General features: G+C 49.3%; 1 protein-coding gene across 1 annotated transcript in view; it reads right to left on the reverse strand.

Annotated features, from left to right (window-relative positions):
* Window positions 1–319: 319 nt before the first annotated feature.
* Window positions 320–23,402, reverse strand: part of LOC121534513 (microtubule cross-linking factor 1-like) — a 179,070-nt gene continuing 155,987 nt past the window's right edge. Inside the window, exon 19 of the mRNA XM_045206049.1 lies at window positions 320–634. Within this exon, the coding sequence (XP_045061984.1) occupies window positions 416–634 (219 nt within the window). The 3' untranslated portion in view covers window positions 320–415. The remainder of the gene's footprint in view (window positions 635–23,402) is intronic.

The following is a 23,402-nucleotide window of genomic DNA, read 5'->3' on the forward strand; positions in this document are numbered from 1 at the left end:
AGGGAGGAGAAGAGAGGAGTGGAGGAAGAGAGGAGAGGAGAGGAGGAAGAGAGGAGAGGAGAGGAGGAGAGGAGAGAGAGGAGAGGAGAGGAGAGAGGAGAGGAGAGGAGAGGAGGAGGAGAGGGAGAGGAGAGGAGGAGAGGAGGAGAAGAGAGGAGAGGAGGAGAAGAGGAGGAGAAGAGAGGAGTGGAGGAAGAGAGGAGAGGAGAGGAGAGGAGGAAGAGAGGAGAGGAGGAAGAGAGGAGGAAGAGAGGAGAGGAGAGGAGAGGAGAGGAGAGGAGAGGAGAGGAGAGGAGAGGAGGAGAGGAGAGGAGAGGAGAGGAGGAAGAGAGGAGTGGAGGAAGAGAGGAGTGGAGGAAGAGAGGAGAGCAGGTAAAGGGAGTTAAGGAGGACAAGGGTATGGTGATGGTTCCTGTCATGATTCTGCTGGTCCAGTCTCGTCCAGGTCCAGTATGCAGGTGGTTCCAGTCACCATGGGGAAGGTGAACCTCCGCTCTGTGACATCTCGCCAGCCTCGGGGGGAGGAGGAGGGGTAGTGGGCTGCCCAGCGGGAGGGGGGGCGGCGGTTGGCTGGCCTCGCTGGACGCAGGAAACACGACTCCAGGGGTGGAGCCACCGGGGAGCGAGGGAGGTCCTTCAGGAGAGGAGGAAGTAGCTGTTACAGTGTGATGAAACAGGTGGAGGAACTACAGTGTGATGAAACAGGTGGAGGAACTACAGTGTGATGAAACAGGTGGAGGAACTACAGTGTGATGAAACAGGTGGAGGAATTACAGTGTGATGAAACACCATGTGGAGGAACTACAGTGTGATGAAACAGGTGGAGGAACTACAGTGTGATGAAACAGGTGGAGGAACTACAGTGTAATGAAACACCATGTGGAGGAACTACAGTGTGATGAAACAGGTGGAGGAATTACAGTGTGATGAAACAGGTGGAGGAACTACAGTGTGATGAAACAGGTGGAGGAACTACAGTGTGATGAAACAGGTGGAGGAACTACAGTGTGATGAAACAGGTGGAGGAACTACAGTGTGATGAAACAGGTGGAGGAACTACAGTGTGATGAATCAGGTGGAGGAACTACAGTGTGATGAAACAGGTGGAGGAACTACAGTGTGATGAAACAGGTGGAGGAACTACAGTGTGATGAAACAGGTGGAGGAACTACAGTGTGATGAAACAGGTGGAGGAATTACAGTGTGATGAAACAGGTGGAGGAACTACAGTGTGATGAAACAGGTGGAGGAACTACAGTGTGATGAAACAGGTGGAGGAACTACAGTGTGATGAAACAGGTGGAGGAACTACAGTGTGATGAAACAGGTAGAGGAACTACAGTGTGATGAAACAGGTGGAGGAACTACAGTGTGATGAAACACCATGTGGAGGAATTACAGTGTGATGAAACAGGTGAAGGAACTACAGTGTGATGAAACAGGTGGAGGAACTACAGTGTGATTAAACAGGTGGAGGAACTACAGTGTGATGAAACAGGTGGAGGAACTACAGTGTGATGAAACAGGTGGAGGAACTACAGTGTGATGAAACAGGTGGAGGAACTACAGTGTGATGAAACACCACGTGGAGGAACTACAGTGTGATGAAACAGGTGGAGGAACTACAGTGTGATGAAACAGGTGGAGGAACTACAGTGTGATGAAACAGGTGGAGGAACTACAGTGTGATGAAACAGGTGGAGGAACTACAGTGTGAAGAAACAGGTGGAGGAACTACAGTGTGATGAAACACCACGTGGAGGAACTACAGTGTGATGAAACAGGTGAAGGAACTACAGTGTGAAGAAACAGGTGGAGGAACTACAGTGTGATGAAACAGGTGGAGGAACTACAGTGTGAAGAAACAGGTGGAGGAACTACAGTGTGATGAAACAGGTGGAGGAATTACAGTGTGATGAAACAGGTGGAGGAACTACAGTGTGATGAAACAGGTGGAGGAACTACAGTGTGATGAAACAGGTGGAGGAACTACAGTGTGATGAAACAGGTGGAGGAACTACAGTGTGATGAAACAGGTGGAGGAACTACAGTGTGATGAAACAGGAGGAGGAACTACAGTGTGATGAAACAGGTGGAGGAACTACAGTGTGATGAAACAGGTGGAGGAACTACAGTGTGATGAAACAGGTGGAGGAACTACAGTGTGATGAAACACCATGTGGAGGAACTACAGTGTGATGAAACACCATGTGGAGGAATTACTGTGTGATGAAACAGGTGGAGGAATTACAGTGTGATGAAACAGGTGGAGGAACTACAGTGTGATGAAACAGGTGGAGGAATTACAGTGTGATGAAACAGGTGGAGGAACTACAGTGTGATGAAACACCATGTGGAGGAACTACAGTGTGATGAAACAGGTGGAGGAATTACAGTGTGATGAAACAGGTGGAGGAATTACAGTGTGATGAAACAGGTGGAGGAACTACAGTGTGATGAAACAGGTGGAGGAACTACAGTGTGATGAAACAGGTGGAGGAACTACAGTGTGATGAAACAGGTAGAGGAACTACAGTGTGATGAAACAGATGGAGGAACTACAGTGTGATGAAACAGGTGGAGGAACTACAGTGTGATGAAACAGGTGGAGGAACTACAGTGTGATGAAACAGGTGGAGGAATTACAGTGTGATGAAACAGGTGGGGGAACTACAGTTTGATGAAACACCATGTGGAGGAATTACAGTGTGATGAAACACCATGTGGAGGAGCTAGTTAGTTAGTGCAGCTACTCCACTTCACTGCTCTGGTTTAACATTAGTTCACTTTCTCCTGGTTCTATGTATCATATGAATGAGGGAAATCTAAACTGCACAGCTACATCTAGTTCTGCTATAAATACACAGATGAGGGGGTGGAAACAGAAAACCAGGATGGAGGAATTGTGGGAAAGTGTGTCTGCCTCCACAGATGCAATGATGGACAGATATAATGGACAAGAAGGACAGTATGAAAAATAATTTGAATATTTTTACTTGGATCTGATGCCATGAAGCCTATTTTCTAGCCTACTTTCAGAAGCATATTGTAACATGAACCAATCAATCCATAAATTAACCAATCAATCAACAGGTAGGTCATACCCACTTAATGACAGTACATGACATCAAATGATAGCGCTGCCATCCTTGCATGCACCATGTAAGTGTACTAGAGGTTGACCAGAGATTGCACAGTGAAAACAGCATGTTGACCACACAATGTTGATATCAGTTAACACCACAGCGACTCAGCATGCAGCCACGTTTAGCAGCAATGACCCACTGGAACATTCCATTAATTTGAGACACAAGCAAGACGTCAAACAAGTTCCCACGACCCGTGAGAACACATGCATGCACGCTTCATTCGTCTTCATTGATGATGCTTAGAAAGGTTGTTAGTTTGAGATAGAGGGATGGTGAGGAAAACTGTAGAGGAGGAGGAGGAAAGTAGCAACAGATCCAAGAACAGCCGCAGCACACAGACAGACCAGTCAGAAGACCTAATCGGAAATACAACGGTGTTACGTTAGATTAGACAGTCTACCTTGGGTCATACAGGTCCACTCAGAAGAACACCAGCCGTTCTTGTGGCGTGTGTACTGTATGTCTCCAAAAGAGTCATCTTTCTCTGTTTCTTTTTAGTTGGCCACCTGTATTCCCCCTAGATTTTGTTACTTCAAAAAAGTTGTTTTAAATTAGTTTATTTTAGTTTAGATATGGTAAATAGCAGTATTAATATAACTGAAAACTGGGGAAACTTTATTCCACACAAATGGTTCTTCTGACCTCTAGAAGATGTAGGACCAGACATATGGGGGAGACAATGGAGGACTCTTTGGATCAGTTGAGAGTTGATTTGTGATTGAAAACATGGAGATATTAAATACCATATTAGCCCATGCAGACATCTACACAGACAGATGTTATGATGACAATAATAACACAGCTACAATACCACTGACTCCACCGACGTTGTTGACCTGTGAGGCATGCTGTGATTGGCTGATGGTGGCGGGGGTGAGGTGAGGAGGGGTCCATGGTGACCCTGTGACCCTGGCCGTGAGGTTAGAGGTTGTAGAAACAGGAAGTAAAACAGGAACTTACATCACGCAGGGACAAGCAGGGTTAGTGTCCCCAGGGAGCGGTTACTAAGACAGTGTGGTTCTAGAACCAGCAAAGGGTATAGACAGAACAGAGGAGAGGGGGAGATACAGATGGAGGATCTTCATTTGATCACTGTTTTGTTGATGAGAATGTTCCTGTACCGCAGGAAATGCGAACTTGTAGTGTATTCAAGGCTTAAAAAGGCTTCTAAAGTTTCTTATTTCCACTTTACATTTTCAGACTTGATTTGCCCTAACATAAATTGTATCAACCCCTACAAAAATGTACATGAATTATAATCCACATAATAATTCACATTAGACATACTGTATGAAGCAGAGTGAGAGAGGAGAGAGAAGAGAGAAGAGGGGGACAAAGTTAGAGATATGTATCCAACAGAGAGAGATGAGAGAGGAGAGAGAGAGGAGAGAGAGAAGAGAGAGAGAGAAGAGAGAGAAGAGAGAGAGAGGAGAGAGAGGAGAGAGAGAAGAGAGGGGAGAGAGAGAGAGAGAAGAGAGAGAGAGAGAAGAGAGGGAGGAGAGAGAGAGGAGAGAGAGAAGAGAGGGAGGAGAGAGAAGAGAGAGAGGAGAGAAGAGGGAGAGAGAGGAGAGAGAGGAGAGAGAGAAGAGAGGAGAGAGGGAGGAGAGAGAGGAGAGAGGAGAGAGAGAGAGAGAGAGTGGAGAGAGAAGAGAGAGGAGAGAGAGGAGAGAGAGAGGGAGGAGAGAGTGGAGAGAGAGAAGAGAGAGAGGAGAGAGAAGAGAGAGAGGAGAGAGAAGAGAGAGAGGAGAGAGGAGAGAGAGAGAGAGAGAGAGAGAGAAGAGAGGGAGGAGAGAGGGAGGAGAGAGAGGAGAGAGAAGAGAGAGAGGAGAGAGGAGAGAGAAGAGAGGGAGGAGAGAGAAGAGAGAGGAGAGAAGAGGGAGAGAGAGGAGTGAGAGGAGAGAGAGGAGAGAGAGAAGAGAGGGAGGAGAGAGGAGAGAGGGAGGAGAGAGAGAAGAGGTAGGAGAGAGAAAGAGAGAGAGAGAGAGAGAGAGAGAGAGAGTGGAGAGAGAGAGAGAGAGAGAGAGAGAGAGAGAGAGGGAGGAGAGAGTGGAGAGAGAGAAGAGAGGGAGCAGAGAGTGGAGAGAGAGGAGAGAGAGAGGAGAGAGAAGAGAGAGGAGAGAGGAGAGAGGGAGGAGAGAGAAGAGAGAGAGGAGGGAGGAGAGAGAGGAGAGAGAGAATAGAGAGAGGAGAGAGAAGAGAGGGAGGAGAGAGTGGAGAGAGAGAGAGAAGAGAGGGAGGAGAGAGGAGAGAGAGAGAGAGAAGAGAGAGGAGAGAAAGAAGAGAGGGAGGAGAGAGAAGAGAGGGGGGAGAGAGATGAGAGAGAGGAGAGAGAGAGAGAGAGAGAGAGAGAGAGAGAGAGATGAGAGAGTGGAGAGAGGGAGGAGAGAGATGAGAGAGAGGAGAGAGGAGAGAGGAGAGAGAGAGAGAGAGAGAGAGGGAGGAGAGAGAAAAGAGAGGGAGGAGATAGAAGAGAGCGATGAGAGAGAGAAGAGAGAGAGAGAAGGGAGAGGAGAGAGAGAAGAGAGGGAGGAGAGAGGAGAGAGAGAGAGAAGAGAGAGGAGAGAAAGAAGAGAGGGAGGAGAGAGAAGAGAGGGAGGAGAGAGATGAGAGAGAGGAGAGAGGAGAGAGAGAGAGAGAGAGAGAGAGAGGAGAGAGATGAGAGAGTGGAGAGAGGGAGGAGAGAGATGAGAGAGAGGAGAGAGGAGAGAGGAGAGAGAGAGAGAGGAGAGAGATGAGAGAGGGAGGAGAGAGATGAGAGAGGAGAGATGAGAGATGAGTGAAAGAGTGACACAGAAGGGGAAGAGTGACACAGGGACACAGGATAAAGCTGGTGGATCAACAGTAGAGGACCAATCTGAACGATAAGAAGGTCAGTGACCTCACAGCAGCCAACAGACACGCTGCAATAAATCAGTCCTGTAGCCCCTTCAAACCTGGAAAAATAAAAAGGGACCTCACCACCAATTCAGAGGATTTATCCATCATTCATATTTTCCATTATGCACCATTTCAATACTTAATTTCTCTACTTTCATCTTGCGTGCCTCACAACCCATGTCCAACGTTAAGAGATAACATGGTTGTTGTAATACATACTAAAAGCTATGTAATCTTCTCAAGACTACACTGAAACCAACATACTGTACCGTAACCCCTAACAATCATACTACCCTAGTCCTGTACTACCCAGTCTAACAATCATACTACCCTAGTCCTATACTACCCAGTCTAACAATCACACTACCCTAGTCCTGTACTACCCAGTCTAACAATCATACTACCCTAGTCCTGTACTACCCAGTCTAACAATCATACTACCCTAGTCCTGTACTACCCAGTCTAACAATCATACTACCCTAGTCCTGTACTACCCAGTCTAGACGTGATCATTAAGAGAGTGAAAAAAGCTAAAGCTAATGTGAGTTAAAGGTCAGTCTATAGGCTACATGGCCAACAGGCTACACTCTAGTCTCCACTGGCTATCTGGTAAACAGGCTCTAGTCTCCACTGGCTATCTGGTAAACAGGCTACACTCTAGTCTCCACTGGCTATCTGGTAAACAGGCTCTAGTCTCCACTGGCTATCTGGTAAACAGGCTCTAGTATCCACTGGCTACATGGTAAACAGGCTCTAGTCTCCACTGGCTATCTGGTAAACAGGCTACACTCTAGTCTCCACTGGCTATCTGGTAAACAGGCTACACTCTAGTCTCCACTGGCTATCTGGTAAACAGGCTACACTCTAGTCTCCACTGGCTATCTGGTAAACAGGCTACACTCTAGTCTCCACTGGCTATCTGGCAAACAGGCTACACTCTAGTCTCCACTGGCTATCTGGTAAACAGGCTACACTCTAGTCTCCACTGGCTATCTGGTAAACAGGCTACACTCTAGTCTCCACTGGCTATCTGGCAAACAGGCTACACTCTAGTCTCCACTGGCTATCTGGTAAACAGGCTACACTCTAGTCTCCACTGGCTATCTGGTAAACAGGCTACCTCCTAGTCTCCACTGGCTATCTGGTAAACAGGCTACACTCTAGTCTCCACTGGCTATCTGGTAAACAGGCTACACTCTAGTCTCCACTGGCTATCTGGTAAACAGGCTACACTCTAGTCTCCACTGGCTATCTGGTAAACAGGCTACACTCTAGTCTCCACTGGCTATCTGGTAAACAGGCTACACTCTAGTCTCCACTGGCTATCTGGTAAACAGGCTACACTCTAGTCTCCACTGGCTATCTGGCAAACAGGCTACACTCTAGTCTCCACTGGCTATCTGGTAAACAGGCTACACTCTAGTCTCCACTGGCTATCTGGCAAACAGGCTACACTCTAGTCTCCACTGGCTATCTGGCAAACAGGCTACACTCTAGTCTCCACTGGCTATCTGGCCAACAGGCTACACTCTAGTCTCCACTGGCTATCTGGCAAACAGGCTACACTCTAGTCTCCACTGGCTATCTGGTAAACAGGCTCTAGTCTCCACTGGCTATCTGGTAAACAGGCTCTAGTCTCCACTGGCTATCTGGTAAACAGGCTCTAGTCTGCACTGGCTATCTGGTAAACAGGCTACACTCTAGTCTCCACTGGCTATCTGGCAAACAGGCTACACTCTAGTCTCCACTGGCTATCTGGCAAACAGGCTCTAGTCTCCACTGGCTATCTGGTAAACAGGCTCTAGTCTCCACTGGCTATCTGGTAAACAGGCTCTAGTCTCCACTGGCTATCTGGTAAACAGGCTACACTCTAGTATCCACTGGCTATCTGGTAAACAGGCTACACTCTAGTCTCCACTGGCTATCTGGCCAACAGGCTACCCTCTAGTCTCCACTGGCTGTCTGGCCAACAGGCTACACTCTAGTCTCCACTGGCTATCTGGCCAACAGGCTACACTCTAGTCTCCACTGGCTGTCTGGTATACAGGCTACACTCTAGTCTCCACTGGCTAACTGGTAAACAGGCTCTAGTCTCCACTGGCTATCTGGTAAACAGGCTACACTCTAGTCTCCACTGGCTATCTGGCCAACAGGCTACACTCTAGTCTCCACTGGCTTTCTGGTAAACAGGCTACACTCTAGTCTCCACTGGCTATCTGGTAAACAGGCTCTAGTCTCCACTGGCTATCTGGTAAACAGGCTCTAGTCTCCACTGGCTATCTGGTAAACAGGCTACACTCTAGTCTCCACTGGCTATCTGGTAAACAGGCTACACTCTAGTCTCCACTGGCTATCTGGCCAACAGGCTACCCTCTAGTCTCCACTGGCTGTCTGGCCAACAGGCTACACTCTAGTCTCCACTGGCTATCTGGCCAACAGGCTACACTCTAGTCTCCACTGGCTGTCTGGTAAACAGGCTACACTCTAGTCTCCACTGGCTATCTGGTAAACAGGCTCTAGTCTCCACTGGCTATCTGGTAAACAGGCTACACTCTAGTCTCCACTGGCTATCTGGCCAACAGGCTACACTCTAGTCTCCACTGGCTATCTGGTAAACAGGCTACACTCTAGTCTCCACTGGCTATCTGGTAAACAGGCTCTAGTCTCCACTGGCTATCTGGTAAACAGGCTCTAGTCTCCACTGGCTATCTGGTAAACAGATTCTAGTCTCCACTGGCTATCTGGTAAATAGGCTCTAGTCTCCACTGGCTATTTGGTAAACAGGCTCTAGTCTCCACTGGCTATCTGGTAAACAGGCTCTAGTCTCCACTGGCTACCTGGTATACAGGCTCTAGTCTCCACTGGCTATCTGGTAAACAGGCTCTAGTCTCCACTGGCTGTCTGGTAAACAGGCTCTAGTCTCCACTGGCTATCTGGTAAACAGGCTCTAGTCTCCACTGGCTATCTGGTAAACAGGCTCTAGTCTCCACTGGCTATCTGGTAAACAGGCTCTAGTCTCCACTGGCTGTCTGGTATACAGGCTCTAGTCTCCACTGGCTATCTGGTAAACAGGCTACTCTAGTCTCCACTGGCTATCTGGTAAACAGGCTACACTCTAGTCTCCACTGGCTATCTGGCAAACAGGCTACACTCTAGTCTCCACTGGCTATCTGGCCAACAGGCTACACTCTAGTCTCCACTGGCTATCTGGTAAACAGGCTCTAGTCTCCACTGGCTATCTGGTAAACAAGCTCTAGTCTCCACTGGCTATCTGGTAAACAGGCTCTAGTCTCCACTGGCTATCTGGTAAACAGGCACTAGTCTCCACTGGCTATCTGGTAAACAGGCTCTAGTCTCCACTGGCTATCTGATAAACAGGCTCTAGTCTCCACTGGCTATCTGGTAAACAGGCTCTAGTCTCCACTGGCTATCTGGTAAACAGGCTCTAGTCTCCACTGGCTATCTGGCCAACAGGCTACACTCTAGTCTCCACTGGCTATCTGGTAAACAGGCTCTAGTCTCCACTGGCTATCTGGTAAACAGGCTACACTCTAGTCTCCACTGGCTATCTGGCCAACAGGCTACACTCTAGTCTCCACTGGCTATCTGGTAAACAGGCTACACTCTAGTCTCCACTGGCTATCTGGTAAACAGGCTCTAGTCTCCACTGGCTATCTGGTAAACAGGCTCTAGTCTCCACTGGCTATCTGGTAAACAGATTCTAGTCTCCACTGGCTATCTGGTAAACAGGCTCTAGTCTCCACTGGCTATCTGGTAAACAGGCTCTAGTCTCCACTGGCTATCTGGTAAACAGGCTCTAGTCTCCACTGGCTACCTGGTATACAGGCTCTAGTCTCCACTGGCTATCTGGTAAACAGGCTCTAGTCTCCACTGGCTGTCTGGTAAACAGGCTCTAGTCTCCACTGGCTATCTGGTAAACAGGCTCTAGTCTCCACTGGCTATCTGGTAAACAGGCTCTAGTCTCCACTGGCTATCTGGTAAACAGGCTCTAGTCTCCACTGGCTGTCTGGTATACAGGCTCTAGTCTCCACTGGCTATCTGGTAAACAGGCTACACTCTAGTCTCCACTGGCTATCTGGTAAACAGGCTACACTCTAGTCTCCACTGGCTATCTGGCAAACAGGCTACGCTCTAGTCTCCACTGGCTATCTGGCCAACAGGCTACACTCTAGTCTCCACTGGCTATCTGGTAAACAGGCTCTAGTCTCCACTGGCTATCTGGTAAACAGGCTCTAGTCTCCACTGGCTATCTGGTAAACAGGCTCTAGTCTCCACTGGCTATCTGGTAAACAGGCTACACTCTAGTCTCCACTGGCTATCTGGCAAACAGGCTACACTCTAGTCTCCACTGGCTATCTGGCAAACAGGCTCTAGTCTCCACTGGCTATCTGGTAAACAGGCTCTAGTCTCCACTGGCTATCTGGTAAACAGGCTCTAGTCTCCACTGGCTATCTGGTAAACAGGCTACACTCTAGTATCCACTGGCTATCTGGTAAACAGGCTAACTCTAGTCTCCACTGGCTATCTGGCCAACAGGCTACCCTCTAGTCTCCACTGGCTGTCTGGCCAACAGGCTACACTCTAGTCTCCACTGGCTATCTGGCCAACAGGCTACACTCTAGTCTCCACTGGCTGTCTGGTATACAGGCTACACTCTAGTCTCCACTGGCTAACTGGTAAACAGGCTCTAGTCTCCACTGGCTATCTGGTAAACAGGCTACACTCTAGTCTCCACTGGCTATCTGGCCAACAGGCTACACTCTAGTCTCCACTGGCTTTCTGGTAAACAGGCTACACTCTAGTCTCCACTGGCTATCTGGTAAACAGGCTCTAGTCTCCACTGGCTATCTGGTAAACAGGCTCTAGTCTCCACTGGCTATCTGGTAAACAGGCTACACTCTAGTCTCCACTGGCTATCTGGTAAACAGGCTACACTCTAGTCTCCACTGGCTATCTGGCCCAACAGGCTACCCTCTAGTCTCCACTGGCTGTCTGGCCAACAGGCTACACTCTAGTCTCCACTGGCTATCTGGCCAACAGGCTACACTCTAGTCTCCACTGGCTGTCTGGTAAACAGGCTACACTCTAGTCTCCACTGGCTATCTGGTAAACAGGCTCTAGTCTCCACTGGCTATCTGGTAAACAGGCTACACTCTAGTCTCCACTGGCTTTCTGGCCAACAGGCTACACTCTAGTCTCCACTGGCTATCTGGTAAACAGGCTACACTCTAGTCTCCACTGGCTATCTGGTAAACAGGCTCTAGTCTCCACTGGCTATCTGGTAAACAGGCTCTAGTCTCCACTGGCTATCTGGTAAACAGATTCTAGTCTCCACTGGCTATCTGGTAAATAGGCTCTAGTCTCCACTGGCTATTTGGTAAACAGGCTCTAGTCTCCACTGGCTATCTGGTAAACAGGCTCTAGTCTCCACTGGCTACCTGGTATACAGGCTCTAGTCTCCACTGGCTATCTGGTAAACAGGCTCTAGTCTCCACTGGCTGTCTGGTAAACAGGCTCTAGTCTCCACTGGCTATCTGGTAAACAGGCTCTAGTCTCCACTGGCTATCTGGTAAACAGGCTCTAGTCTCCACTGGCTATCTGGTAAACAGGCTCTAGTCTCCACTGGCTGTCTGGTATACAGGCTCTAGTCTCCACTGGCTATCTGGTAAACAGGCTACACTCTAGTCTCCACTGGCTATCTGGTAAACAGGCTACACTCTAGTCTCCACTGGCTATCTGGCAAACAGGCTACACTCTAGTCTCCACTGGCTATCTGGCCAACAGGCTACACTCTAGTCTCCACTGGCTATCTGGTAAACAGGCTCTAGTCTCCACTGGCTATCTGGTAAACAAGCTCTAGTCTCCACTGGCTATCTGGTAAACAGGCTCTAGTCTCCACTGGCTATCTGGTAAACAGGCACTAGTCTCCACTGGCTATCTGGTAAACAGGCTCTAGTCTCCACTGGCTATCTGATAAACAGGCTCTAGTCTCCACTGGCTATCTGGTAAACAGGCTCTAGTCTCCACTGGCTATCTGGTAAACAGGCTCTAGTCTCCACTGGCTATCTGGCCAACAGGCTACACTCTAGTCTCCACTGGCTATCTGGTAAACAGGCTCTAGTCTCCACTGGCTATCTGGTAAACAGGCTACACTCTAGTCTCCACTGGCTATCTGGCCAACAGGCTACACTCTAGTCTCCACTGGCTATCTAGTAAACAGGCTACACTCTAGTCTCCACTGGCTATCTGGTAAACAGGCTCTAGTCTCCACTGGCTATCTGGTAAACAGGCTCTAGTCTCCACTGGCTATCTGGTAAACAGATTCTAGTCTCCACTGGCTATCTGGTAAACAGGCTCTAGTCTCCACTGGCTATCTGGTAAACAGGCTCTAGTCTCCACTGGCTATCTGGTAAACAGGCTCTAGTCTCCACTGGCTACCTGGTATACAGGCTCTAGTCTCCACTGGCTATCTGGTAAACAGGCTCTAGTCTCCACTGGCTATCTGGTAAACAGGCTCTAGTCTCCACTGGCTATCTGGTAAACAGGCTCTAGTCTCCACTGGCTATCTGGTAAAACAGGCTCTAGTCTCCACTGGCTATCTGGTAAACAGGCTCTAGTCTCCACTGGCTGTCTGGTAAACAGGCTCTAGTCTCCACTGGCTATCTGGTAAACAGGCTACACTCTAGTCTCCACTGGCTATCTGGTAAACAGGCTACCTCTAGTCTCCACTGGCTATCTGGGTAAACAGGCTCTAGTCTCCACTGGCTATCTGGCAAACAGGCTCACTAGTCTCCACTGGCTATCTGGTAAACAGGCTCTAGTCTCCACTGGCTATCTGGTAAACAGGCTCTAGTCTCCACTGGCTATCTGGTAAAACAGGCTCTAGTCTCCACTGGCTATCTGGTAAACAGGCACTAGTCTCCACTGGCTATCTGGTAAACAGGCTCTAGTCTCCACTGGCTATCTGGTAGACAGGCTCTAGTCTCCACTGGCTATCTGGTAAACAGGCTCTAGTCTCCACTGGCTATCTGGTAAACAGGCTCTAGTCTCCACTGGCTATCTGGTAAACAGGCTCTAGTCTCCACTGGCTATCTGGTAAACAGGCTCTAGTCTCCACTGGCTATCTGGCAAACAGGCTCTAGTCTCCACTGGCTATCTGGTAAACAGGCTCTAGTCTCCACTGGCTATCTGGTAAACAGGCTCTAGTCTCCACTGGCTATCTGGTAAACAGGCTCTAGTCTCCACTGGCTATCTGGTAAACAGGCTCTAGTCTCCACTGGCTATCTGGTAAACAGGCTCTAGTCTCCACTGGCTATCTGGTAAACAGGCTCTAGTCTCCACTGGCTATCTGGTAAACAGGCTCTAGTCTCCACTGGCTATCTGGTAAACAGGCTCTAGTCTCCACTGGCTATCTGGTAAACAGGCTCTAGTCTCCACTGGCTATCTGGTAAACAGGCTCTAGTCTCCACTGGCTATCTGGTAAACAGGCTCTAGTCTCCACTGGCTATCTGGTAAACAGGCTCCTAGTCTCCACTGGCTATCTGGTAAACAGGCTCTAGTCTCCACTGGCTATCTGGTAAACAGGCTCTAGTCTCCACTGGCTATCTGGTAAACAGGCTCTAGTCTCCACTGGCTATCTGGTAAACAGGCTCTAGTCTCCACTGGCTATCTGGTAAACAGGCTCTAGTCTCCACTGGCTATCTGGTAAACAGGCTCTAGTCTCCACTGGCTATCTGGTAAACAGGCTCTAGTCTCCACTGGCTATCTGGTAAACAGGCTCTAGTCTCCACTGGCTATCTGGTAAACAGGCTCTAGTCTCCACTGGCTATCTGGTAAACAGGCTCTAGTCTCCACTGGCTATCTGGTAAACAGGCTCTAGTCTCCACTGGCTATCTGGTAAACAGGCTCTAGTCTCCACTGGCTATCTGGTAAACAGGCTCTAGTCTCCACTGGCTATCTGGTAAACAGGCTCTAGTCTCCACTGGCTATCTGGTAAACAGGCTCTAGTCTCCACTGGCTATCTGGTAAACAGGCTCTAGTCTCCACTGGCTATCTGGTAAACAGGCTCTAGTCTCCACTGGCTATCTGGTAAACAGGCTCCTAGTCTCCACTGGCTATCTGGTAAACAGGCTCTAGTCTCCACTGGCTATCTGGTAAACAGGCTCTAGTCTCCACTGGCTATCTGGTAAACAGGCTCTAGTCTCCACTGGCTATCTGGTAAACAGGCTCTAGTCTCCACTGGCTATCTGGTAAACAGGCTCTAGTCTCCACTGGCTATCTGGTAAACAGGCTCTAGTCTCCACTGGCTATCTGGTAAACAGGCTCTAGTCTCCACTGGCTATCTGGTAAACAGGCTCTAGTCTCCACTGGCTATCTGGTAAACAGGCTCTAGTCTCCACTGGCTATCTGGTAAACAGGCTCTAGTCTCCACTGGCTATCTGGTAAACAGGCTCTAGTCTCCACTGGCTATCTGGTAAACAGGCTCTAGTCTCCACTGGCTATCTGGTAAACAGGCTCTAGTCTCCACTGGCATATCTGGTAAACAGGCTCTAGTCTCCACTGGCTATCTGGTAAACAGGCTCTAGTCTCCACTGGCTATCTGGTAAACAGGCTCTAGTCTCCACTGGCTATCTGGTAAACAGGCTCTAGTCTCCACTGGCTATCTGGTAAACAGGCTCTAGTCTCCACTGGCTATCTGGTAAACAGGCTCTAGTCTCCACTGGCTATCTGGTAAACAGGCTCTAGTCTCCACTGGCTATCTGGTAAACAGGCTCTAGTCTCCACTGGCTATCTGGTAAACAGGCTACACTCTACTCTCCACTGGCTATCTGGTAAACAGGCTCTAGTCTCCAATGGCTATCTGGTATACAGGCTCTAGTCACCACTGGCTATCTGGTAAACAGGCTCTAGTCTCCACTGGCTATCTGGTAAACAGGCTCTAGTCTCCACTGGCTATCTGGTAAACAGGCTCTAGTCTCCACTGGCTATCTGGTAAACAGGCTCTAGTCTCCACTGGCTATCTGGTAAACAGGCTCTAGTCTCCACTGGCTATCTGGTAAACAGGCTCTAGTCTCCACTGGCTATCTGGGTAAACAGGCTCTAGTCTCCACTGGCTATCTGGTAAACAGGCTAACCTAGTCTCCACTGGCTATCTGGTAAACAGGCTCTAGTCTCCACTGGCTAGGTCTGGTAAACAGGCTCTAGTCTCCACTGGCTATCTGGTAAACAGGCTCTAGTCTCCACTGGCTATCTGGTAAACAGGCTCTAGTCTCCACTGGCTATCTGGTAAACAGGCTCTAGTCTCCACTGGCTATCTGGTAAACAGGCTCTAGTCTCCACTGGCTATCTGGTAAACAGGCTCTAGTCTCCACTGGCTATCTGGTAAACAGGCTCTAGTCTCCACTGGCTATCTGGTAAACAGGCTCTAGTCTCCACTGGCTATCTGGTAAACAGGCTCTAGTCTCCACTGGCTATCTGGTAAACAGGCTCTAGTCTCCACTGGCTATCTGGTAAACAGGCTCCTAGTCTCCACTGGCTATCTGGTAAACAGGCTCTAGTCTCCACTGGCTATCTGGTAAACAGGCTCTAGTCTCCACTGGCTATCTGGTAAACAGGCTCTAGTCTCCACTGGCTATCTGGTAAACAGGCTCTAGTCTCCACTGGCTATCTGGTAAACAGGCTCTAGTCTCCACTGGCTATCTGGTAAACAGGCTCTAGTCTCCACTGGCTATCTGGTAAACAGGCTCTAGTCTCCACTGGCTATCTGGTAAACAGGCTCTAGTCTCCACTGGCTATCTGGTAAACAGGCTCTAGTCTCCACTGGCTATCTGGTAAACAGGCTCCCTAGTCTCCACTGGCTATCTGGTAAACAGGCTCTAGTCTCCACTGGCTATCTGGTAAACAGGCTCTAGTCTCCACTGGCTATCTGGTAAACAGGCTCTAGTCTCCACTGGCTATCTGGTAAACAGGCTCTAGTCTCCACTGGCTATCTGGTAAACAGGCTCTAGTCTCCACTGGCTATCTGGTAAACAGGCTCTAGTCTCCACTGGCTATCTGGTAAACAGGCTCTAGTCTCCACTGGCTATCTGGTAAACAGGCTCTAGTCTCCACTGGCTATCTGGTAAACAGGCCTCTAGTCTCCACTGGCTATCTGGTAAACAGGCTCTAGTCTCCACTGGCTATCTGGTAAACAGGCTCTAGTCTCCACTGGCTATCTGGTAAACAGGCTCTAGTCTCCACTGGCTATCTGGTAAACAGGCTCTAGTCTCCACTGGCTATCTGGTAAACAGGCTCTAGTCTCCACTGGCTATCTGGTAAACAGGCTCTAGTCTCCACTGGCTATCTGTAAACAGGCTACTCTACTCTCCACTGGCTATCTGGTAAACAGGCTCTAGTCTCCACTGGCTATCTGGTAAACAGGCTCTAGTCTCCACTGGCTATCTGGTAAACAGGCTCTAGTCTCCACTGGCTATCTGGTAAACAGGCTCTAGTCTCCACTGGCTATCTGGTAAACAGGCTCTAGTCTCCACTGGCTATCTGGTAAACAGGCTCTAGTCTCCACTGGCTATCTGGTAAACAGGCTCTAGTCTCCACTGGCTATCTGGTAAACAGGCTCTAGTCTCCACTGGCTATCTGGTAAACAGGCTCTAGTCTCCACTGGCTATCTGGTAAACAGGCTCTAGTCTCCACTGGCTATCTGGTAAACAGGCTCTAGTCTCCACTGGCTATCTGGTAAACAGGCTCTAGTCTCCACTGGCTATCTGGTAAACAGGCTCTAGTCTCCACTGGCTATCTGGTAAACAGGCTCTAGTCTCCACTGGCTATCTGGTAAACAGGCTCTAGTCTCCACTGGCTATCTGGTAAACAGGCTCTAGTCTCCACTGGCTATCTGGTAAACAGGACTCTAGTCTCCACTGGCTATCTGGTAAACAGGCTCTAGTCTCCACTGGCTATCTGGTAAACAGGCTCTAGTCTCCACTGGCTATCTGGTAAACAGGCTCTAGTCTCCACTGGCTATCTGGTAAACAGGCTCTAGTCTCCACTGGCTATCTGGTAAACAGGCTCTAGTCTCCACTGGCTATCTGGTAAACAGGCTCTAGTCTCCACTGGCTATCTGGTAAACAGGCTCTAGTCTCCACTGGCTATCTGGTAAACAGGCTCTAGTCTCCACTGGCTATCTGGTAAACAGGCTCTAGTCTCCACTGGCTATCTGGTAAACAGGCTCTAGTCTCCACTGGCTATCTGGTAAACAGGCTCTAGTCTCCACTGGCTATCTGGTAAACAGGCTCTAGTCTCCACTGGCTATCTGGTAAACAGGCTCTAGTCTCCACTGGCTATCTGGTAAACAGGCTCTAGTCTCCACTGGCTATCTGGTAAACAGGCTCTAGTCTCCACTGGCTATCTGGTAAACAGGCTCTAGTCTCCACTGGCTATCTGGTAAACAGGCTCTAGTCTCCACTGGCTATCTGGTAAACAGGCTCTAGTCTCCACTGGCTATCTGGTAAACAGGCTCTAGTCTCCACTGGCTATCTGGTAAACAGGCTCTAGTCTCCACTGGCTATCTGGTAAACAGGCTCTAGTCTCCACTGGCTATCTGGTAAACAGGCTCTAGTCTCCACTGGCTATCTGGTAAACAGGCTCTAGTCTCCACTGGCTATCTGGTAAACAGGCTCTAGTCTCCACTGGCTATCTGGTAAACAGGCTCTAGTCTCCACTGGCTATCTGGTAAACAGGCTCTAGTCTCCACTGGCTATCTGGTAAACAGGCCTCTAGTCTCCACTGGCTATCTGGTAAACAGGCTCTAGTCTCCACTGGCTATCTGGTAAACAGGCTCTAGTCTCCACTGGCTATCTGGTAAACAGGCTCTAGTCTCCACTGGCTATCTGGTAAACAGGCTCCTAGTCTCCACTGGCTATCTGGTAAACAGGCTCTAGTCTCCACTGGCTATCTGGTAAACAGGCTCTAGTCTCCACTGGCTATCTGGTAAACAGGCTCTAGTCTCCACTGGCTAGGTGTTCTGGTAAACAGGCTCTAGTCTCCACTGGCTATCTGGTAAACAGGCTCTAGTCTCCACTGGCTATCTGGTAAACAGGCTCTAGTCTCCACTGGCTATCTGGTAAACAGGCTCTAGTCTCCACTGGCTATCTGGTAAACAGGCTCTAGTCTCCACTGGCTATCTGGTAAACAGGTCTCTAGTCTCCACTGGCTATCTGGTAAACAGGCTCTAGTCTCCACTGGCTATCTGGTAAACAGGCTCTAGTCTCCACTGGCTATCTGGTAAACAGGCTCTAGTCTCCACTGGCTATCTGGTAAACAGGACTCTAGTCTCCACTGGCTATCTGGTAAACAGGCTCTAGTCTCCACTGGCTATCTGGTAAACAGGCTCTAGTCTCCACTGGCTATCTGGTAAACAGGCTCTAGTCTCCACTGGCTATCTGGTAAACAGGCTCTAGTCTCCACTGGCTATCTGGTAAACAGGCTCTAGTCTCCACTGGCTATCTGGTAAACAGGCTCTAGTCTCCACTGGCTATCTGGTAAACAGGCTCTAGTCTCCACTGGCTATCTGGTAAACAGGCTCTAGTCTCCACTGGCTATCTGGTAAACAGGCTCTAGTCTCCACTGGCTATCTGGTAAACAGGCTCTAGTCTCCACTGGCTATCTGGTAAACAGGCTCTAGTCTCCACTGGCTATCTGGTAAACAGGCTCTAGTCTCCACTGGCTATCTGGTAAACAGGCTCTAGTCTCCACTGGCTATCTGGTAAACAGGCTCTAGTCTCCACTGGCTATCTGGTAAACAGGCTCTAGTCTCCACTGGCTATCTGGTAAACAGGCTCTAGTCTCCACTGGCTATCTGGTAAACAGGCTCTAGTCTCCACTGGCTATCTGGTAAACAGGCTCTAGTCTCCACTGGCTATCTGGTAAACAGGCTCTAGTCTCCACTGGCTATCTGGTAAACAGGCTCTAGTCTCCACTGGCTATCTGGTAAACAGGCTCTAGTCTCCACTGGCTATCTGGTAAACAGGCTCTAGTCTCCACTGGCTATCTGGTAAACAGGCTCTAGTCTCCACTGGCTATCTGGTAAACAGGCTCTAGTCTCCACTGGCTATCTGGTAAACAGGCTCTAGTCTCCACTGGCTATCTGGTAAACAGGCTCTAGTCTCCACTGGCTATCTGGTAAACAGGCTCTAGTCTCCACTGGCTATCTGGTAAACAGGCTCTAGTCTCCACTGGCTATCTGGTAAACAGGCTCTAGTCTCCACTGGCTATCTGGTAAACAGGCTCTAGTCTCCACTGGCTATCTGGTAAACAGGCTCTAGTCTCCACTGGCTATCTGGTAAACAGGCTCTAGTCTCCACTGGCTATCTGGTAAACAGGCTCTAGTCTCCACTGGCTATCTGGTAAACAGGCTCTAGTCTCCACTGGCTATCTGGTAAACAGGCTCTAGTCTCCACTGGCTATCTGGTAAACAGGCTCTAGTCTCCACTGGCTATCTGGTAAACAGGCTCTAGTCTCCACTGGCTATCTGGTAAACAGGCTCTAGTCTCCACTGGCTATCTGGTAAACAGGCTCTAGTCTCCACTGGCTATCTGGTAAACAGGCTCTAGTCTCCACTGGCTATCTGGTAAACAGGCTCTAGTCTCCACTGGCTATCTGGTAAACAGGCTCTAGTCTCCACTGGCTATCTGGTAAACAGGCTCTAGTCTCCACTGGCTATCTGGTAAACAGGCTCTAGTCTCCACTGGCTATCTGGTAAACAGGCTCTAGTCTCCACTGGCTATCTGGTAAACAGGCTCTAGTCTCCACTGGCTATCTGGTAAACAGGCTCTAGTCTCCACTGGCTATCTGGTAAACAGGCTCTAGTCTCCACTGGCTATCTGGTAAACAGGCTCTAGTCTCCACTGGCTATCTGGTAAACAGGCTCTAGTCTCCACTGGCTATCTGGTAAACAGGCTCTAGTCTCCACTGGCTATCTGGTAAACAGGCTCTAGTCTCCACTGGCTATCTGGTAAACAGGCTCTAGTCTCCACTGGCTATCTGGTAAACAGGCTCTAGTCTCCACTGGCTATCTGGTAAACAGGCTCTAGTCTCCACTGGCTATCTGGTAAACAGGCTCTAGTCTCCACTGGCTATCTGGTAAACAGGCTCTAGTCTCCACTGGCTATCTGGTAAACAGGCTCTAGTCTCCACTGGCTATCTGGTAAACAGGCTCTAGTCTCCACTGGCTATCTGGTAAACAGGCTCTAGTCTCCACTGGCTATCTGGTAAACAGGCTCTAGTCTCCACTGGCTATCTGGTAAACAGGCTCTAGTCTCCACTGGCTATCTGGTAAACAGGCTCTAGTCTCCACTGGCTATCTGGTAAACAGGCTCTAGTCTCCACTGGCTATCTGGTAAACAGGCTCTAGTCTCCACTGGCTATCTGGTAAACAGGCTCTAGTCTCCACTGGCTATCTGGTAAACAGGCTCTAGTCTCCACTGGCTATCTGGTAAACAGGCTCTAGTCTCCACTGGCTATCTGGTAAACAGGCTCTAGTCTCCACTGGCTATCTGGTAAACAGGCTCTAGTCTCCACTGGCTATCTGGTAAACAGGCTCTAGTCTCCACTGGCTATCTGGTAAACAGGCTCTTAGTCTCCACTGGCTATCTGGTAAACAGGCTCTAGTCTCCACTGGCTATCTGGTAAACAGGCTCTAGTCTCCACTGGCTATCTGGTAAACAGGCTCTAGTCTCCACTGGCTATCTGGTAAACAGGCTCTAGTCTCCACTGGCTATCTGGTAAACAGGCTCTAGTCTCCACTGGCTATCTGGTAAACAGGCTCCTAGTCTCCACTGGCTATCTGGTAAACAGGCTCTAGTCTCCACTGGCTATCTGGTAAACAGGCTCTAGTCTCCACTGGCTATCTGGTAAACAGGCTCTAGTCTCCACTGGCTATCTGGTAAACAGGCTCTAGTCTCCACTGGCTATCTGGTAAACAGGCTCTAGTCTCCACTGGCTATCTGGTAAACAGGCTCTAGTCTCCACTGGCTATCTGGTAAACAGGCTCTAGTCTCCACTGGCTATCTGGTAAACAGGCTCTAGTCTCCACTGGCTATCTGGTAAACAGGCTCTAGTCTCCACTGGCTATCTGGTAAACAGGCTCTAGTCTCCACTGGCTATCTGGTAAACAGGCTCTAGTCTCCACTGGCTATCTGGTAAACAGGCTCTAGTCTCCACTGGCTATCTGGTAAACAGGCTCTAGTCTCCACTGGCTATCTGGTAAACAGGCTCTAGTCTCCACTGGCTATCTGGTAAACAGGCTCTAGTCTCCACTGGCTATCTGGTAAACAGGCTCTAGTCTCCACTGGCTATCTGGTAAACAGGCTCTAGTCTCCACTGGCTATCTGGTAAACAGGCTCTAGTCCCCACTGGCTATCTGGTAAACAAGGCTCTAGTCTCCACTGGCTATCTGGTAAACAGGCTCTAGTCTCCACTGGCTATCTGGTAAACAGGCTCTAGTCTCCACTGGCTATCTGGTAAACAGGCTCTAGTCTCCACTGGCTATCTGGTAAACAGGCTCTAGTCTCCACTGGCTATCTGGTAAACAGGCTCTAGTCTCCACTGGCTATCTGGTAAACAGGCTCTAGTCTCCACTGGCTATCTGGTAAACAGGCTCTAGTCTCCACTGGCTATCTGGTAAACAGGCTCTCTACTCTCCACTGGCTATCTGGTAAACAGGCTCTAGTCTCCACTGGCTATCTGGTAAACAGGCTCTAGTCTCCACTGGCTATCTGGTAAACAGGCTCTAGTCTCCACTGGCTATCTGGTAAACAGGCTCTAGTCTCCACTGGCTATCTGGTAAACAGGCTCTAGTCTCCACTGGCTATCTGGTAAACAGGCTCTAGTCTCCACTGGCTATCTGGTAAACAGGCTCTAGTCTCCACTGGCTATCTGGTAAACAGGCTCTAGTCTCCACTGGCTATCTGGTAAACAGGCTCTAGTCTCCACTGGCTATCTGGTGAAACAGGCTCTAGTCTCCACTGGCTATCTGGTAAACAGGCTCTAGTCTCCACTGGCTATCTGGTAAACAGGCTCTAGTCTCCACTGGCTATCTGGTAAACAGGCTCTAGTCTCCACTGGCTATCTGGTAAACAGGCTCTAGTCTCCACTGGCTATCTGGTAAACAGGCTCTAGTCTCCACTGGCTATCTGGTAAACAGGCTCTAGTCTCCACTGGCTATCTGGTAAACAGGCTCTAGTCTCCACTGGCTATCTGGTAAACAGGCTCTAGTCTCCACTGGCTATCTGGTAAACAGGCTCTAGTCTCCACTGGCTATCTGGTAAACAGGCTCTAGTCTCCACTGGCTATCTGGTAAACAGGCTCTAGTCTCCACTGGCTATCTGGTAAACAGGTCTAGTCTCCACTGGCTCTCAGGCCTTCTCACTGGCTATCTGGTAAACAGGCTCTAGTCTCCACTGGCTATCTGGTAAACAGGCTCTAGTCTCCACTGGCTATCTGGTAAACAGGCTCTAGTCTCCACTGGCTATCTGGTAAACAGGCTCTAGTCTCCACTGGCTATCTGGTAAACAGGCTCTAGTCTCCACTGGCTATCTGGTAAACAGGCTCTAGTCTCCACTGGCTATCTGGTAAACAGGCTCTAGTCTCCACTGGCTATCTGGTAAACAGGCTCTAGTCTCCACTGGCTATCTGGTAAACAGGCTCTAGTCTCCACTGGCTATCTGGTAAACAGGCTCTAGTCTCCACTGGCTATCTGGTAAACAGGCTCTAGTCTCCACTGGCTATCTGGTAAACAGGCTCTAGTCTCCACTGGCTATCTGGTAAACAGGCTCTAGTCTCCACTGGCTATCTGGTAAACAGGCTCTAGTCTCCACTGGCTATCTGGTAAACAGGCTCTAGTCTCCACTGGCTATCTGGTAAACAGGCTCTAGTCTCCACTGGCTATCTGGTAAACAGGCTCTAGTCTCCACTGGCTATCTGGTAAACAGGCTCTAGTCTCCACTGGCTATCTGGTAAACAGGCTCTAGTCTCCACTGGCTATCTGGTAAACAGGCTCTAGTCTCCACTGGCTATCTGGTAAACAGGCTCTAGTCTCCACTGGCTATCTGGTAAACAGGCTCTAGTCTCCACTGGCTATCTGGTAAACAGGCTCTAGTCTCCACTGGCTATCTGGTAAACAGGCTCTAGTCTCCACTGGCTATCTGGTAAACAGGCTCTAGTCTCCACTGGCTATCTGGTAAACAGGCTCTAGTCTCCACTGGCTATCTGGTAAACAGGCTCTAGTCTCCACTGGCTATCTGGTAAACAGGCTCTAGTCCCCACTGGCTATCTGGTAAACAGGCTCAGTCTCCACTGGCTATC

This window comes from Coregonus clupeaformis, chromosome 21 (genome assembly GCF_020615455.1).
Source record: "Coregonus clupeaformis isolate EN_2021a chromosome 21, ASM2061545v1, whole genome shotgun sequence".
NCBI classification, from domain to species: domain Eukaryota; kingdom Metazoa; phylum Chordata; class Actinopteri; order Salmoniformes; family Salmonidae; genus Coregonus; species Coregonus clupeaformis.